Here is an 18519-nt window from a genome sequence, read left to right as displayed (position 1 = left end):
ACTGGATGCAATAAGTCCACTGTCACTGAAGTTCCCCCATCATATACAAGAGAAGATGTCTAGGTAAAGTCCAAGGATGGAAAGAACTGAGTTGAAAAAAAAAAAAAATACTGTTTTTTGATAACTTTGAAAAAATAAAAATAAATAAAAAACTACCACTGGCTTCTAGTACACTGAAATGATAGACTGTTTATTTCACAGATAATTCTCACATCCAATTGTAAGCTAGGAACTATTTACCTTGATACGATGTTGAATTAGGTTGTCCTAATATCACAATTAATGTATACTTGATCTCAGATCTGACTCTAGTTACATAGATGTTGGTATGTACATACGCGCGTGCACATACACACACACATATATCACTGCATAGAGCATGAACAAATTACTCTGGAACCTTTCATGGTCTGAAAAACAAAGCCACTTTCATTCCAGAAATATCAGAGCAATTTCTAAATGGGTTTACCTTTGTTACAAACCTCTCTGGCTAGAAGAAAGAGGAAAGGATTATTTGAAGTACTCCTGTGAAGGAGACAACAGCTATCCTGATTGTCCCTAACCACCTAATTCTGTAAGAGCCAAGGAGCCCTTACAGACCCATGCAATCGCAGTCAGAGCTGGGATTAATGATGACAACCCTTTATCCACAGGCGTGAAAGCTCAGGATGGACAGACGTTTGAACATCCCAACTGGGAATCCTGCCCTTAACAAATACACTAGATGCAGATACATGGTTTCTTGGCTGCCTGTACTCACACCCATCTGTCAGGATGGCAGTATGCCTGCTCACATGTTGGTCAAACTGTCACTAGGGCATAGGTGCCAAGCAATGATAGTTTTAAATGGGCAGCTTGCACAGCACTGTGAGAGCCTGCTCTTCTGCAGGGGGAAAATTCTGTGACAGTACTACTGAAGAATGGTAATCAGGAGTTAACACTGAGCGATCTCGGGATGTAAGTAGACAGATCTGGACCACAGAAGGGAATCTTCTCAGAAGTCAGCAGAAAGGAGCTGTGAGCACAGGTGAACGGCTGCAGAGCTCTGCCCTGCCCACCCTGCATCCGTGCACACCATCCAGTCTCTTAGGAAGCAAAAGCCTTTACTTAACAAGTCATCACTTTTAAAACAATGGAATGCTAGGTTTTCCATTCTAAATAAAGTAAAACCCGCACTGCTTTCAAATAGTCTGCCTAACATTATGTAAGTTCTATTTGTTAGCTGGCTACTTTTTTTTTTTTTTTTTTTTAAGATTTATTTATTTATTATATGTAAGTACACTGTAGCTGTCTTCAGACATTCCAGAAGAGGGCGCCAGATCTCGTTACGGATGGTTGTGAGCCACCATGTGGTTGCTGGGATTTGAACTCTGGACCTTCGGAAGAGCAGTCGGGTGCTCTTACCCACTGAGCCATCTCACCAGCCCCAGCTGGCTACTTTTAAAGTGACAGAGTCTAATGTATTTTCAACATGACCTTTTAAATGTAGGAAACAAATGAGATTCCCACTGATGAGCAGGAGGGGACAAGGTATAATCTGTATGAGAAAAGAAACCAACAACTTTAGTGGCTGATAAACAGAAACCAAGTAGTTTAAGTCAGGAATTAGAAGCTTTGGACAGAGCATAGATGCATAACAGGTCCCTATCACACCCAACCTAGTTACCAACCTACTGCTAGAGACCTTTCTGATGACAGCAGGAGCTTCATAGACCTTCCTGAAACTAAACCACATTACAACATGAGGATGGAGTATTCCTCATTTGGTGTGATCCTCAGGATGTGGAAGAGCAGCTGCGCCCCTCTGCACGGGTCAGGACACACTGAGAGAACACACCTGAGCCCTGCTCTGTCATCACAAATAAATCTGGTTCCACAACTTTTCCTCGATGGATCAATTTATCATCTCTTTTTTATCACCTCGGTCCCAACTCTTAGAACCGTTTGAGCCTTAGTCCAAAAGCCATCTACAACAACAAGCCAATGGAATCGATTCTTCCCATGGGCAACTTGCTGGTGGCAGCAGTGCAGCACCAGGGACCCTCAAAGTCCAGATTTGTCCACATCTATCCCTGAGGACAGCAGCAAGCCTAAAGCACACCATGAGCTTTGTCACATTCTGGATAAGCTCCGCTCAGAAGTCCCTGAGGGGCCAGCTTGAGCACCAGCACCAGCAGTGCTGAGAGCTGCTGGGACCATTAGGAGGTGGTGAGATCCAAAGAAAGTGGCGCCCTTGTAACTGAGACTGGCAGCAAACAAGGCTCTTCCTTTTTGTCTCTGCTCCCTGGACACCAGGGGGTGAGCACTTTCCTCCACCACAGTCTCCACACAATGGTCTTCCCTGCCTTAACCCCAAAGAGAAAGGGCTAACCAATGATGAACTAAAACCTCTTTAAGCCAAAGTAACCTTTCCTCCTTGTAAGTTCATTATCGTAAGCATGTCATCCCAGTGAAAAGCTAGCACATACTTCTGAGATGGACTAGAGACTAACAACATTATGATATATTACTCTTAGCTTCTGAGTGGACCTTTGTCACACAAAGTGGTAGGTCAAGAGTTGTAGGAAGCGGTTTCCGCTGTGCCTGTGTGGCCTAATTGGTAAACAAGCAATGTGCGCATGTGCAAAACTGTTTTCGCGCCAAGTCACGGCCCATCCCGGGGTGTGGTGATGAGGCTCTGGGAGAGCAGCCAATCAGGTGTGGACACGCCACACTAAGGTGTACATAAGCAGCGCCTTTTTGGTGCTTGGGGTCTTCCTCTTCATGTTGAAGCTGGTGTAATAAAGTTGCTGCAGAAGGATCCGGTTTCCCGGGAACCGCCTTACCATCTCCGGCGCTGAGGAGACCCTCCGTTCGCAGGGCGGATTCAGAACTGCAGCCAGGTTAAGTTTTTCAAGGTAAGCTCTGAGAGGCATGTTTGGTTCTGGTCTTTCTCTACAATTAGAAGGGGCAATGGAAGCTTCTGTAATTGTTCTTGCGGCACTTATCCTTTTCCTTATAGTGAAAGCAGGACAGGGAGTGCTGAAGGAGGTTCAAGACAGCATGTCAGAAACAAAGCGGGGTAAAAGATTGGGAGCTCAAAGAAAAAAAGGGTATACCTAAGAAACAAGGCCCTTCCAAGGATTCTGTATCCGAGGAAGAGAGAGAAAAGGGAAAGGACGCCCTGGGAGAGAAAAAGGAGAAGGGAGAGAGAAAAAGGAGAAAAGATAAAGGGGAGAAGAGAAAAGAGAAGGGGAAGGAGTCGAGTCCCCCGAGAGGAAGAACCTTTATTCGTTAAGAGAACTTGAGGGTTTAGGACTTGATAGTTCAAGCTCAAGTGAAGAACTTAGTCCCTCGGAGGAAGAAGACTTAGAGGAAGAAGCAGCCCACTATGGGGAAGAAAGATACCACCCTGATGAGGGTAGAAATAGCGAGCCAAGGAGGAAGTCCAAAAGGAATGAAAGCAAAGGTCAGGTCGTTGTTCAGTCTTTAGGCCCTAGTGCCCCTCCACCTTATGTGGAAAATTTTTGCTCAGATTCTTTTATCCCTCAAGACGAGCGGCAAAAATTACAGATGTTTCCTGTCTTTGAGGCAGCAGATGGAGGACGCGTTCACTGTGGAGCACATACAGATCAAAGAACTTGCAGAGTCGGTGCGTAATTATGGAGTTAGTGCCAATTTTACTTTATCTCAAGTTGAAAGTCTTGCTACTTTGACCATGACTCCGGGAGACTGGCAAATGGTGGCAAAGGCTGTGCTCACTAATATGGGACAATATTTAGAATGGAAAGCCTTATGGTATGACACCTCTCAAACGCAAGCAAGGGCTAATGCCGCCGCTGAAGGTGAACAGAGAAATTGGACGTTTGATTTGCTGACAGGTCAGGGACCATATGCAGCCAATCAGACAAATTATAATTGGGGAGCATACGCTCAGGTTTCAGCTGCTGCCATTAAGGCGTGGAAAGCACTTTCAAGGAAAGGAGAGGCATGGAGTGCTTGGGGTAAACCTAAAATTCTAAAAACTGACAATGGGCCAGCATATGTCTCTAATAAGTTTCAACAATTTTGCCATCAAATGAATGTTTCACATCTGACTGGCCTTCCTTACAATCCACAAGGACAAGGCATTGTGGGACGTGCTCATTGCACTATAAAAGCTTATTTAATAAAACAAAAAAGAGGAATTGTGGAAGACACAATATCCCCAGTACCAAGAGTAGCTGTTTCCATGGCACTCTTTACTATTAATTTTTTAAATCTTGATGAGCATGGTCACTCTGCGGCTGATTGTCATAGTTCAGAGCCCAATAGGCCAAAGGAAATGGTCAAATGGAAAAATGTCCTTGATAATAAATGGTATGGCCCGGATCCTATCTTAATTAGATCCCGGGGAGCTATTTGTGGTTTTCCACAGGGTGAAGAAAATCCACTTTGGGTCCTGACGCGACTGACAAGGACCGTGAAAGAGCAAGATGAACCCCAAGATGATCCTCTTGCTGCTGATGATTGAGACCAGGATAAGTATACCTTTGTGGGCCATAGTAAGATCATGGCCAGTACCTTTACCGGTACATTCTAATTCTTCTACCTTGCCTTTGTTTTTTGCAAAGGAATATTTTTTGGATGTGCCTTATGCACGACAAACTCCTCAAGAGCCACGGGTGTATAAGAGTAGATTATCTTTAATTGGGCAGCATTACTCCCGTTAGGTATATTAATAATTCTTTTATTAGAATTACAGACCTATCGAATTACCTGAAGGGGAACTGGTCGCAGGAGCTGGAAAGATTGCAGACGAGGCTGCAGATACAGATCCTGAACCTCAATGGGACCAGAGTGAAACCAGTGACCCTTGGAGATTTTACCTCTTGGCTTACCTCTGCATTTTATTATTTTAAGGAGGGGGGGGGGTTATATTGTTTGGCGCAGCCTTATGTTGTGGGATAGTGTTTATGCTATGGTTGGTTTGCAAACTCAGATCTCAACAGAAACGTGACAAGGTCGTTATCACTCAAGCACTTGTGGCCATTGAACAAGGGGCCTCCCCTGAAATTTGGTTATCTATGTTTAAGAATTAGTCGGCATCTGAGTTTTCTGCTCTTGCACCCCACGGATCTGTGGATCCATTGCACTGAGATGAGAGAGACTCAATGATCATTGATCAGCCCTTGCACATCGCTGAGGTTTCATCATTGCACGCGAAAGGGTGATTATGATTTTCCCACTAAAATTCATTCTTAAAACCTGGCTGGCCTCGCTCGTAGAGTTCACCCTAGGCCATCTAGCAGTTATTGTCACACAGCACTGTGGTATCCAGAGACAGGCAACTTTCCTCGTGCACAGATCAACCTAAGACATAGGGCCCGGTGGCGATAGGGTTACCATATGACAGGTAAGGCTGTGACATGAGAGGAACGACCTAAAACAGGAGCCAAAGCAGATGGACATAACTGCAGAGGCCTAGACCAGCCTCGTTTTAATAAAACAAAAAGGGGGAGATGTGGGAAGCGGTTTCCACTGTGCCTGCGTGGCCTAATTGGTAAACAAGCAATGTGCACATGTGCAAAACTGTTTTTGTGCCAAGTCACGACCCATCCCAGCGTGTGGTGATGAGGCTCTGGGAGAGCAGCCAATCAGGTGTGGACACACCACACTAAGGTGTATATAAGCAGCGCCTTTTTAGTGCTTGGGGTCTTCCTCTTCATGTTGAAGCTGGTGTAATAAAGTTGCTGCAGAAGGATCTGGTTTCTCACGCATGTGTTCTTGCTGGCGAGACGATAGCGTGTGAGAAAGTCATGGTTATCCCTGTTCCTCCTTCTATGGCCCTAAAATCTTCTTTTAATGTCATTTTCCTGCTCAAACTGCCACAAAGTCAGCTGTTTCTACTCACAAAGCCCTTCCTTAAACTGCAGCTTTGAATTACCCAGTTCCTACCTGTGACATGACTTTGTGGTAAATCTCCAACCCAAATAAGCCTGGGCAATGAGAACACAACTCAATTACTATGAACACATGCTGTGCGCATGTATCTACATGATGGTAGATTGGGCAGATCTCCCGCTACACTACCAGCTTCCCCATAGAAGAGACCCCTTACAACTTGCAGTTTCTCCAGGCCAGCTGCTTCTGCTCCTCTTTCCTCCTCCTCATTCTCCCTCCTCCTCCTCCTCCTCCTCCTCCTCCTCCTCCTCTGTCTTCTCTCTCTCTCTCTCCCCCAAAACCCTCAGCTCCACCTTCCCCTCTTTCTCTGCCCAATCACCAGCTCAAGCCTTTATTTTATACATTAAGGTGGGAAGCAGGTTTACAGGAAATCACCTGAGTGCTGACTCACTCCTTGTTCAAAACCCCTCACAGGAGAACAAAATTAACATCAAATACAATTAGCCCCAGGACTATCCGCAACACCTTTGTTCTAAACATACTTCCATTTTTGTTAGGACTCAGGATTCCCTCCCTTCCTACACCTGTGTTCATACTTCCTGCATTGTATTCATACTTCCTACACCTGTATTCATACTTCCTACATCTGTGTTCACACTTTCTACACCTGTGTTCATACTTCCTACACCTGTGTTCATACTTCCTGCATTGTGTTCACACTTCCTACACCTGTGTTCACACTTCCTACACCTGTGTTCATACTTATTACACCTGTGTTCATATTTCCTACACCTGTGTTCATACTTCCTGCATTGTGTTCACACTTCCTACACCTCTGTTCATACTTCCTACATTGTGTTCACACTTCCTACACCTGTGTTCACACTTCCTACACCTGTGTTAACACTTCCTACACCTGTGTTCCTATTTTCTACACCTGTGTTCATACTTCCTGCATTGTGTTCACACTTCCTACACCTGTGTTCACACTTCCTACACCTGTGTTCATACTTCCTACACCTGTATTCACACACCCTACACCTGTATTCACACTTCCTACATGTGTTCACACTTCCTACACCTGTGTTCATATTTCCTACACCTGTGTTCATACTCCCTACACCTGTGTTCATACTTCCTACACCTGTATTCACACTCCCTATGCCTGTATTCACACTTCCTATATCTGTGTTCACACTTCCTACACCTGTGTTCATATTTCCTACACCTGTGTTCACACATAACTGCCCATTCATTTCCTGCCATCTTCATTTTGATGCTCAGTCTATGTTCTATGGAGAAAGAGAAATCTTTTCAACTGGTGTTTTGAGAATGAGTGGACATCCACAGAGGAAAGCAAAAAAACAAAGATGTAAACCTCACATCATGGCCAAAACATTAACCCGAGATAGAAACATAAAATATAAAACTGTGAAACATCTACAAGAAAATATAAGAATGTTCTCCTGACTAAGAGCTAAGCACAGAATTCTAACACTGTGGACACAATCCCTAAATAATGAACTATACGTCTCCAAAAGTACAGAGCTTGGAAGACACTGCAGGAGAACGCAAAGACAAGCCCAGGGACTGAAAGAATATACTCACAAGCCATGCATTTGGCAAAGCTCTGAGAAAACAAACAATCCAATTACAAAGTGGGCAAAAGACGTGAAAGAGTCCCATCATCAAAGAAGTGAGAGGCAAGTAAGTAGAGATTAGCTCTCGGGAAGTGAAAGAGAAAAAAAGCTGGGCCTCGGGAAGGCGGGACTGAGCTGGCGAGGCTGTGCGAGCAAAGTCTGACAATTCTTTTTTTGTTTTTTTGTTTTGGGGTTTTGGACTTTTTTTGTTTGTTTGTTTGTTTGTTTGTTTGTTTTTGTTTTTCAAGAAAGTTTCTCTGTGCAGTCCTGGCTGTACTGGAACTCATTCTGGAGACCAGGCTGGCCTTGAACTCAGAAATCCACCTGCCTCTGCCTCCCAAGTGCTGTGATTAAAGGCGTGCGCCACCACTGCCTGGCTAAATTTGGCAATTCCTAAACTGAGCACACACACCACACAACCCGACAGTTACTCCTGGGCATTTATTCTAGGGGGAAATAAAAGGAAGCTTTACACTCATACAGAAACCTGAAAATGAACAGTCACCACAGCCACCAACAGCCTCATTTAGAATTACCACACCCTTCAATGGCTACATAAAATGACAGACAGCCATACAATGGATAAGCAATTACCAAAACAAGAAACTGACAATTCAGCACTAGTAACTAACTCCTTATTCAAATTTCAGCTTTCAGACTGCTTCTACACTACTACACTGCGCCTTTGAAAAGACTGTGAGAGTGGAGGCAGGAGCCAGCTTGGCTGGTAGGTGAGCTCAAGCCCCAGGACCAACATGGTATAGGGAAAGAACGGGCTCCCACGGGCTGCCCCTGCTCTCCACCTGCAGACCCACACTCACACGGAAATAAATCAGTATAAAACCACAAGGGTGTTTTCCTTTTGTTTCACCTAAGGTTCTTAAGAAAAACTTCCAAACAACCAAAATCACATTCTCTTTTTTAGATGAACAAGGGTAAATTTAAATTGTCTTCATTATCGCCCTAAAATGTCTGCTGAGAGCAGCTCATGGCTGCACTGTTAAATGTGCTTATGACCTCAAAGTGAGCATGTTCATGAATGTACAGCCTCCATACATGATACCGCAGTTTCCCTATGGGATGATGTATAAGCTTACCTTCACATGCCCCTCGCTAGCCAGGTGATGGTGGTGGCCCACAGCACTTTAATACCAGCGCCGGGAGGCAGAGACAGCCAGATCTGAGTTCAAAGCCAGCCTAGTTTACAATGCATGTTCCAGGACAGCCAGGGATACACACAGAAACCCTGTCTCCATAAAAGTAAAAACAAACAAAAGCCCCCTAACTTTCTTTGGAGAGAATCAGGCTCGTAAACTAACTGTGGTACACTCCTCATGCACAAGTCTGAGGGCTCCATTCAAACTGCTCTGGGAGCCAACACCTTCTCTGGAGGAGCCTGGTCCTCTACAGCCGTGCAGCAGTTTTCTTCTGTCACCCTGAGGTTGGGGAGGGAGTTCTTCCTGGTTTGGGGCCACTATAAAGTGTCTCTGCTCAGCCACCAACAGCAGCCAGCCCGCCAATTCACAGAGAAATCTGATGCAGACACAGCAATTATAAGGCACCGTTTATTTAGCTCCCATGCAACCATTCTGTTCCTGATACTGAGCTCTGGAAAGTGTTCCTTCCAAATCAGTGTGATCGATGCTTTAAAAGTACCTGGCAGAACTTTCGAGAATTTCAAACCAATTACTCTGCCATTTAATTACATAGCTTCCATTTAGCATATCACCTGCGTAATCCATGTGGCTTACTGATATATTGATTTTCATGTACATGTTTAGTACTACTCGAAACACATGTCCATCTCAGTTTATAAATCCTACAACACAGGTTCCTATCCCTTGGACCAGACACCCATAGAAACAGGAGCTGATGCAACAGACTCATCAAGACGCAGTCACCAGCCACCTAATGACTGAGTACAGAGGAGTCCCATAAAATGATGTCACCCAGTAACACCTTGGTAGTCAACCTCCTTAGTGACTGTGAGGTGTGCAGTCAGCTTGTATAAGCATACCTGTCTGTGTGGTAGTGGGTATTGTTGTTCTTTGTTTCTTTGTTTTCAAGACAGTCTCCACTATGTAGTTCTGGCTTTTCTGAAGCTATGTAGATCAGGTTGACTTGAACTCACAGATACCTGCCTACCTCTGCCTCTCCAGTGCTGTAATTAAAAATTTATAAGCACTGTTCCACATAGCCACATAGTCCATCCGATATCTGAGATGTCTAAACAGCTGCTATTTAGTAACACAAGACTACCTTACTTAAAGAGTAAATATGACTCACAACATCATTTTTCCCAAGTTCACAAACATACTGCACCTAAAGAAATTCTTAAGCTGGCAGTAAAATGTCCTTGTTATTAGTTAGTACTTGCTGATCAGTTTATTACCCCCTCTGAGGTCAGGACACACCTCAGACCTCCCCAGGCTCTGAAGAGCTTCTTTTAAAGCATTAAGCCTAGCCAGGTGAGGTACACATATCACTGCCACCACCTCCACCACACACACACACACACACACACACACACACCCCACTGGCACTTGTAAACCAGGAGACTGCAGGAAGCTCCAGCCAACCTAGAAGATATAGTGAGTTCTAGGGCAGCCCCAAACTACACATCAAGATCCTGTCTCAAGACACTACCGTTAATAAAGATCACGCATGTGTGCCACCCAGAGGACGGACGCGCTTGGGTTTGAGAACAAAGGTTGCAGGCAACACTTAGAAATACAGCAAGTTACTTCAACCTCTGGACACAGGGCTTGGACTTCTTTCTCAGTAAATGACACTGGCTGACCTTATGGCTTTACAGTGACAACTGCAAATACAGTCAAAGAAATATGGGCAGAAAGTTTCACCACTGAGCTAATGGCTTGGCTGCTGAACCCTTCTAAATCCTCTCATATCCTTACTTCTCCAACCCAAACAGTAAGACAGAAAGAATAGATTTTGCACTTAGCAGTTGCCATGTGGTCTCCCGCTCCAGGTGGCTCTCACTATCAGTCTGTGCCCTCCCATTTTAAAAAGAACCTGGACAACAGAGCAGTGGTGGTGTACACCTTAATCCCAGCACTTGGGAGGCAGAGGCAAGCGGATCTCTTGTGAGTTCCAGGCCAGCCTGGTCTACAGAGCAAGAACAAGGACAGCTAGGGCTAATGATGAAACCCTGTCTCAAAAAACCAAACCAGGACTGGAGAGATGATGGCTCAGAGGTTAAGAGCACTGACTGCTCTTCCAGAGGTCCTGAGATTAAATCCCAGCAACCACAAGGTGCCTCACAACCATCTGTAACAGGATCCAATGCCCTCTTCTAGTGTGTGTCTGAGGACAGCTGCAGTGTACTCATAAATAAAAATAAATAAATCTTAAAAAAACAAAACCAAGCAAACAAAACCCTTGACAAGCATGCAAAATGTCCTATGTAAACACACACACACACACTCCAAGGTCATCCTGTAACCAATCCATTGAGGACCCATCCAGATCATCTTCCCCCACTCTGACAAGTCAACAGCACTTTGATTCCCAGCAGGCCCACTGCCTGAAGACTTAAGACGTGAGCCTTTGCTCCTTTGCATAAACCCTGGAGTCACACATCTGCATTTGATTGCAAGGTAAATCCCACTTCCAAACATGTTTGTTTTTTAAATAAAAAATAACTTAAGGTTTTATTTTTCGAATCAAGTCCTATTCATAGCATGTCTATTACAGAGGCCTTTAAGGGGGGGAAAGTCAAAATTTATATCTTTAGCCAGGCGTGGTGGCACACGCCTTTAATCCTAGCACAAGGAGGCAGAGGCAGGCGGATTTCTGAGTTCGAGGCCAGCCTGGTCTACAAAGTGAGTTCCAGGACAGCCAGAGCTATACAAAGAAACCCTGTCTCAAGAAAAAATATATATATATGTATCTTTGTCTTAGACATCTGGGACATTCACTCATTATTATTTTATGTTAGTTTTCAAAGTTAAGAGGAAAAAGCTGGCCTATTTCCTGTAAGAAATTTAATTTTAGGGTCTGTCAACATTTTAAATGCACCGCTGTTATTTTTAAATATATGCATGCATACTTGAATAAGACTCAGCCTAAGCTTTCCATATAACCATTCCCTGGGCACTCAAACTTATTAGATGCCAGGCTCCCTGCTTAACACATCAACTCCACCATCTCATTTGTTTAACAATCACCATCTCTGCTACGCCAGGCATAAGCAGCAGCCATTACAGTTAGCAAAGTGATATCTGTACTGGATAACAGTGCTATACGGAATCCCTAACGCCTAACACACTTGTTATCCACCTCAATCCACGCTCCTGTTAGTTCGGTCTCCATCAGCAAGGCAGCGCTGCAGTGTCTACCATCTGTGGTAGCACAACGGGGAAAGCCATTTTTAGTGATGTCCACTTACATTCCTTTCTCCAGGTAGATTAACATTATCTTAATTGCCCAAGTGCTTAATTCCAGTCAGAACTGTAAATTAAATTTCCCCAAACATTATGAGCGGCATGTCACAAAAAAAGTGAGATGCCTTTTTCCTGAACTCTTAAACCGGGTGGTGGTGGCGCAAGTCTAGTCCCAGCACTCAGTAGGCAGAGGCAGGATCTCTTGTGAGTTCAAGGCCAGCCTGGTCTACAGAGCAAGTTCCAGAACAGCCAAGGCTACACAGAAAAAAAGAAAGAAAGAAAGAAAGAAAGGAAGGAAGGAAAGAAAAACTGTCTTGAAAATCCAAAATAATAACGATGATAAAATGCTGATCTACATTTTTTTTCACTGTTTTGAATTCCAGACTCGATAGATGGTCAGTTCTAGTTTCGTTTTGTTTTTTGTTTCTTTTTTTTTAAAAAAGGAAAGCAACGAGACCCGCTAAGTTTAACCACCACCTTCCCAAAGGCAAAATCGCGTTTCCAAATTGCTCCAAAAGCGATGAGGGACGGAAAGGAAGAACACACGCAGACGTAAAGAATGGGTAACGTCAACGACAATAGAATAAACGGGTAACCCGACCAGGACTAGCTTGTGTCCCCATCTCTCAAGGACTCTGGCGCAGTTCCACATCTAAGGCGACCTGGCCTGGAAACGGTCGGAAACAAACTTTGGCGCTGGCTGCAGACCTGTTTGCTGCCTCTGAAGACACTGCACCGGGAGCCAGGGCACCGGCGGTGGAGACCTGAGGAGCAAAGCCTGGAAGGAAACGAGAAGCTGCCGGCCGCGGCTGTGCCCCGAGGCCTCACCTCACCAGTGCTAAGGAAGTGACAGGCTCGGCCGGTCCAGTTCCCCGTCCCCGTCCCCGTCCCAGCCACCCTGGTCCCGGCTAGGCTTCGGGCGGCCTTCTAGAACCGGGCTTCCGGCAGCTCCGCGATCGGGCAGAGAAGCGAGGATTCCCGGGCAGGCCCGACCCAGCCGCGGCGCCTCCCTGAAGCGACGGCTGACCCACAGTCCCGCCACCACCCCACGGCTCCCTACCCCAGAGCGGCCAACTCGCGGTCCACAGCGTAGTACGAACTTCCCGCCGCTTCCCTAGACTCGCGACTTACCCACGGCGCCGTCCCCTCCACACCCCGTAGTACAGAGCCTTCCCATTGGCTGCGAACGGCGGGGGAGGCGGGGAAAGAAAAAGACCGCGCTTCCCTGTCACCTCTCCGGGCATGCCGGGAATTGTGGTCCTTACGCTTGCTCCATGCTGGGAATTGTAGTCTTTGAACCTCCAAAAGGCGAGATGGGGGCGTGTTTCTCTGAGCACGAGGGCTTCTGGGAAGTGTGGTTTGCAGCCCGCTTGCTGTTTTACATGTTACTGTGGCTCTCAAAGCCTTAAGAACGAAATAAATATAACCAGTACTCACTGTTGCTTGATTTATTAAACGGTTAGACAAAGAGACTCATTTCAAATATCCGAAGCGCTTCTCGGTGTCTACTTAACCCACCGCAGTATTTGAGCTACTGTTGTCAAACATCAGTTTTCTTTGTTTCACTATCTCCTTCCTAGAGGTTGGAAGAATCAGCTTCAAGCTGCACTTTGGATCTGCAGCTTCTGAAGCCCTAGAAAAGGGTTCGGTGCTGTTCTTGTTATTGCTATTGTTTTACCAATTTGATTTTTTTTTTTTTAATTTTTGGTTTACTCCCAACAGCTGAGTTAAAAATGTGAGTCAACACTCCTAGCCTGTGTTGTTTCTTTTCTTTTCTTTTTTTTTTTTTTTTTTGGGGGGGGGGGTAGTTTCGAGACAGGGTTTCTCTGTGTAGCCCTGGCTGTCCTGGAACTCACTTTGTAGACCAGGCTAGCCTTGAACTCAGAAATCCGCCTGCCTCTGCCTCCCAAATTCAGGGATTAAAGACGTGGGCCACCACACTCGGCTTGCCTGTGTTGTTTCTTAAGGTGGATCTTAAAACACTGTATGAGTTTTAATCCCCACAAAATCTGAGTTGTTGCCCAGTGTGCAGTTCAACATTGATCTTCATATCTTGAACTCACCGTCCCAGGTACCCACACCTGCTCCAATTTCTTTCCTATTTTGCTGTCTGCCCCATAGAGCAGATCCACAAAACAGCTGTACTTGCATGCCCACTGCTCCCAGGCTTCTGCTGAGTTTGATCTGTGATGGAACCTGAGAATGGAAGAAAAAAGGAAAGTCACCTAAGGACAGTCTCACACACACACACACACACACACACACACACACACACAGCTAAGTCCCTTAGCTAAGAGGTCACTTCAGCTGGGCTTTCCACAAGTCTGCAATGAGAACATGCCATGATGATTGTGTTGTTAGGATTAGAGCTAGTAACACAGTGGCTGCCCCCGAGTTCAGGTTTCTGTTTCATCCTGTATGGCTCAGACCCCACACCTCTCTAAACAGCCTCCTGAAACATAAACCCGCCTCAACGAATCCTCTCACGGCATCTGCTTTCTGTACACACCCCCGATGGAAACGCAGGCACAAGGTGAGCTCTTGATGACTATTTGTCAGCAGAGAAGCCTCAAGATTCACACATCTCATGAGTGTGAAGTCCCACACACAGCAAGACTCTGAGGTCAGAATGCTTTGAGTGAAAGCCATTCTGCACCCACAAACAAGTACACACATTCGTGCTTGGAATGGGACTTAATTGTTACATTATGACCACATTCCCCGAAAGGTCCCTGCTTCCACACTGGCTCATTGGCTGACCTTCAAGCACAGTTAAGTCAGCAACACTGCCTGGTCTGTTCCAAGGTGGGAAAAGAATGTATTCCAGGACCCACGGCTCAGGCATTATCAGTTGGATGGCTCTCAGTCAAGTGCTACTCTGCTGAGGCTATGTTCCAAGGCTGTTGCCAACACCACCAACACCACCCACACGTGCAGAGAAGTCCTAGCAGCGCAGAGAGTGGCAGGAGAGCAGTCCAAGCTGCCGTCATGGTGACAGCATGTCTGAAATATCACCGGTTACGATGCAACTCCTGGGACATAGGAGACTTCAGCGCCGTCTAGGAGTTGATAGGTTGTGCTGGAACAGGAATAGACAGGCCAGTTGATCAGTCCTGCTGAACTTTTGAAATTAAGAACTGAGCTCTGGGTGGAAAGGCTTTCTGTACAATACACCTCTATGGCCAGACTTGGTGGCCCTTGCCTTTAATCCCAGAATTGTTGAGACAGAGACAGATAGATCTCTGGTCTACATAGTAAGTTCCAGAACAGCCAGAGCCACATAGAGCCTGTCTCAAAAAAAATTAAAACAAAACAAAAAACTAACCTCTATAGTCCTAACAAATATTTTTGAATATTTACTGTGAATCAGGAGTTAGAGTGTTCACCTAAGATTCCCATTTAATTAATATTTAAGAAAGCTCTACTGGTAGACGGGAATTATGTTTTTCCATACATTTTGACCTAGGGGATTCATGTTCCCTGAGCCTGCTTTCGGATGATACTCAGAGGATATTTTATGCACAGCCTCAAAACAGAGGCAAGCCCTTTCAGCTCGGTGACAGAGGTGTGGACAGAGCAGGGTCAAAGGTCATGAGATTCCTAGTTCAGGGGCCACCGGGGACCAAGCAGCTGACTCACATGGAGGTTAGGAAGTGTCAACCACAAGTTTTCAGCAAGGAAGACTAACTGCAATTTGGTGTGTAGAATCTGTAATGGCTTGCCATATAGCCAGGCCTCAGGCAGCCCTTTTTCAGTTCTAAGAGCCCCTATAGTCCTGGCTGTTGGCATTTCATCTAGACTCTGCCCCACAGTTACCTGGCAACAGCCAGGTGTGCCAACTCACTATAAAAGGGGCTGCTTTCCCCTTCCTCACTCTGTTTTCTTCTCTTGCTCTTGCTCCCTTACCCTCTTCCCCTTCTCTCCTCATTCCCCTCTCCCTTCTCTCCATGTGCTCATGGCTGGCCTCTCCTCCTCCTATTTCTCCTCCTCCTCCCCTTCCTCCTCATCTTCCTCTTCTTCCTCCTCTCCTCTCTCTCTCTCTCTCTCTCTCTCTCTCTCTCTCTCTCTCTCTCTCTCTTTCTCCTCCCTCAACTCCCCTCCCCATACCCTAAATAAACTCTATCCTATCCTATACCATCCTGTGCCTGGTACTTCAGGGGGAAGGGATACCTCAGCAGGGGCCCACAGAGCCACCCATTCCTCCTCACCATACTGCACCTCCACCAAACATATCCTTGGCTTCTTTTTATAAAACACTGGCAACCCTACACAGAGATGTGAAGAAGTCAACAGTGAGAGTCACTTTAAGGGGAAGAGTGAGGTTGGCACCATCTTCGCTCATGGCGGACACCCCATCTGGGAAATCCAAGTAACCAACCTAGTCATTAGGGAGCCAGGCTTCCCTGGCAGGCTGCCACCAGGGGCTCCCTCCACCCTTGCCCTTGTTCTCAGTCGTGGGATGGGAATAGTCATCCCACGCTAGCTAGCAATTTGCCTCTCCCAGACCAAGGGGAGAAAATGAGCTAAAGCATAAGAAGAGCTTTGATCTATGTCGACCGAAGCCACTGGGCATCCTTATTAATTACAGTAACGAAGGAAAAACACTATCCCTGGTAGGAGGGAAATGAGAGGGGAGCAAGGAGCAGCATATGTAGGAGTATGTAGCTCTGATTTGGACCCACCCAGCCCCTTGACTTTTGAATGTCTATTTGTCGGGCATAGTGCCCCAATACATTTAAGATCTGGTGAGAAAGCTAGTACATGCACAAATTCCAATAAATAGATTTTATAAAAAATCTATTACTTTCGGAGAAAATGATTTCATATACTCTTGCAAGGCAGATATAGGACCCCCGTGTCTAGATAAATAGACCAAGCTTCAAAACCACCACATATTAGTCTCAATTGTCTACTTGATAAGATCTAGAATGGCCTGGGTGAGAGGTCTTGGGGCGTGGCTGTAAGGGACTGCCTTGATTATCTTTTTTTTTTTTTGGTTTTTCGAGACAGGGTTTCTCTGTGTAACCCTGGCTGTCCTGGAACTCACTCTGTAGACCAGGCTGGCCTCGAACTCAGAAATCCGCCTGCCTCTGCCTCCCGAGTGCTGGGATTAAAGGCGTGCGCCACCAACGCCCGGCTTGCCTTGGTTATCTTAACTGGTGTGGGAAGACCCACCTACTGTGGGCGGCACCATTCCCTGGCTGGGATCCTGGACTGTGTGTGTGGAAAGGGGCTGAGCAGCAGCAGGCGTTTATTGCTCCTTGCTTCCTGATTATTTATCTGATGTGAGCGGCTGCTTCGAGCTTCAAAGTGTCCTCCCCGACCGTGAGGGACTTTACTGTGCACCGTGAGCTAGAACAGACCTTTTCTCCTGACAGAGTGTTTTATCACAGCAACAGAAGTAATTAAGATACTTGCGATACAAGGCCTCTGTGAGGGCTGATGTTTTAAGTTTAAATTACTTTGATTAAGATATCTATAAAACTGTCTCTAACCCTGTCTCCCCACTTGCCCAAGGACAGATAATTTCCTGGAGTGCTGGGGTCTTTTGTTCATTTACGATGATCACAAAACACATGCAAACAAGCTTGGTTGTTCCCGCTGAACAAGATGCGCTTGATCACATGCAGGCTGGAGGTACCGCCAGATGTGTGCTTGCCCCCCCATCAGCCATCAGGCAAAGGCAGGAAGTAATAGCCTTTATAAGCCTCTGACTACCATACTTCAGTGCCATCCCAGAGGAAGGACTTAGCCAGTGTCTATCATCCTAGCCAGCATTTAATATAACGTGCTTCACGTTTGGTTCAGAAATAATAGTAATGGTCTTTCTCACTTAGTGGGATGGACACCACCCTGCAGAAATGACGGCTCCAAATCCTTACAGATGTGGGCTACAGCTTCTAAGGTTGCAAAGTGTAATGAGGCCAGAGATGCCTTGGATCCTGAGGATGTCGTCTGCAGTCTGCAGTGCTACCCGGTGCCTGCCAGCCCAGCCCTCCAGTCATCTTAAGTTCCTTTGTGCTTAAAATTATCTACCTCAGTTTCTACCTCCCATGGTCAATTTTGTTATAGGAGAGAAGCTGGCCCCACAAACGCCATCTCCTATGGATTATTGTTTTAAGTTACTTACATTATTTAATTCACTAATTTAACTACAAGTATTTACTTATTTGTTTATTTATTGATCTATTGTGTGAGTGTGAGCACACGTCACAGGGCACATGGAAAGGTCAAAGGGCAGCTTGCGGGTGTCATTTCTCTCTCTCCACCGTGTGTGTTTCTGGGATCAAACTCAAAATTTTCAGGCTTGGCAACAAGTGCCTCAACCCACGGACTCACCTCACCTGCCCATTCTCATCCGTTCCACGATGCACGCTCTTCACATGTTTTAATCTCTGAATTTTGGAAACATCTTGCAGTCTGTGTCTATGGCCATCAGCAGCGATCTTATTATTTCCCTATTCGTAGCACATAAAAATAAAGTGGGATTTTAGACGTGATGAAGACTTAGATCAAGTGACATTCAAAGGGGCTGCTGCTTTGCCTTCCTCCTTGGAAATCCTCTCCAGGACATGTCTAATCTTCCTTCTACTCCCCACAAGATGCCTCGGGTT

General features: G+C 45.8%; 1 protein-coding gene across 5 annotated transcripts in view; it reads right to left on the bottom strand.

Moving 5' to 3' along the window:
• The window catches only part of Vrk1 (VRK serine/threonine kinase 1), a 71756-nt gene extending 58640 nt beyond the window's left edge, over positions 1 to 13116 (bottom strand). For 2 of the 5 annotated variants that reach the window (XM_021179037.2, XM_021179038.2), the window contains exon 1: positions 13037 to 13112. In XM_021179037.2, the coding sequence (XP_021034696.1) occupies positions 13037 to 13082 (46 nt within the window). In that variant the 5' untranslated portion in view covers positions 13083 to 13112. Of the gene's footprint in view, positions 1 to 12965 lie in introns of all 5 variants that reach the window. The other 3 variants (XM_021179035.2, XM_021179034.2, XM_021179036.2) reach the window with 3 other exon arrangements.
• Positions 13117 to 18519: the final 5403 nt, after the last annotated feature.

The sequence above is a fragment of the Mus caroli genome, chromosome 12, assembly GCF_900094665.2.
Source record: "Mus caroli chromosome 12, CAROLI_EIJ_v1.1, whole genome shotgun sequence".
NCBI lineage: Eukaryota > Metazoa > Chordata > Mammalia > Rodentia > Muridae > Mus > Mus caroli.
Note: the sequence above shows the minus strand (reverse complement) of the source record. Positions and strands in the feature narration are given on the sequence as shown.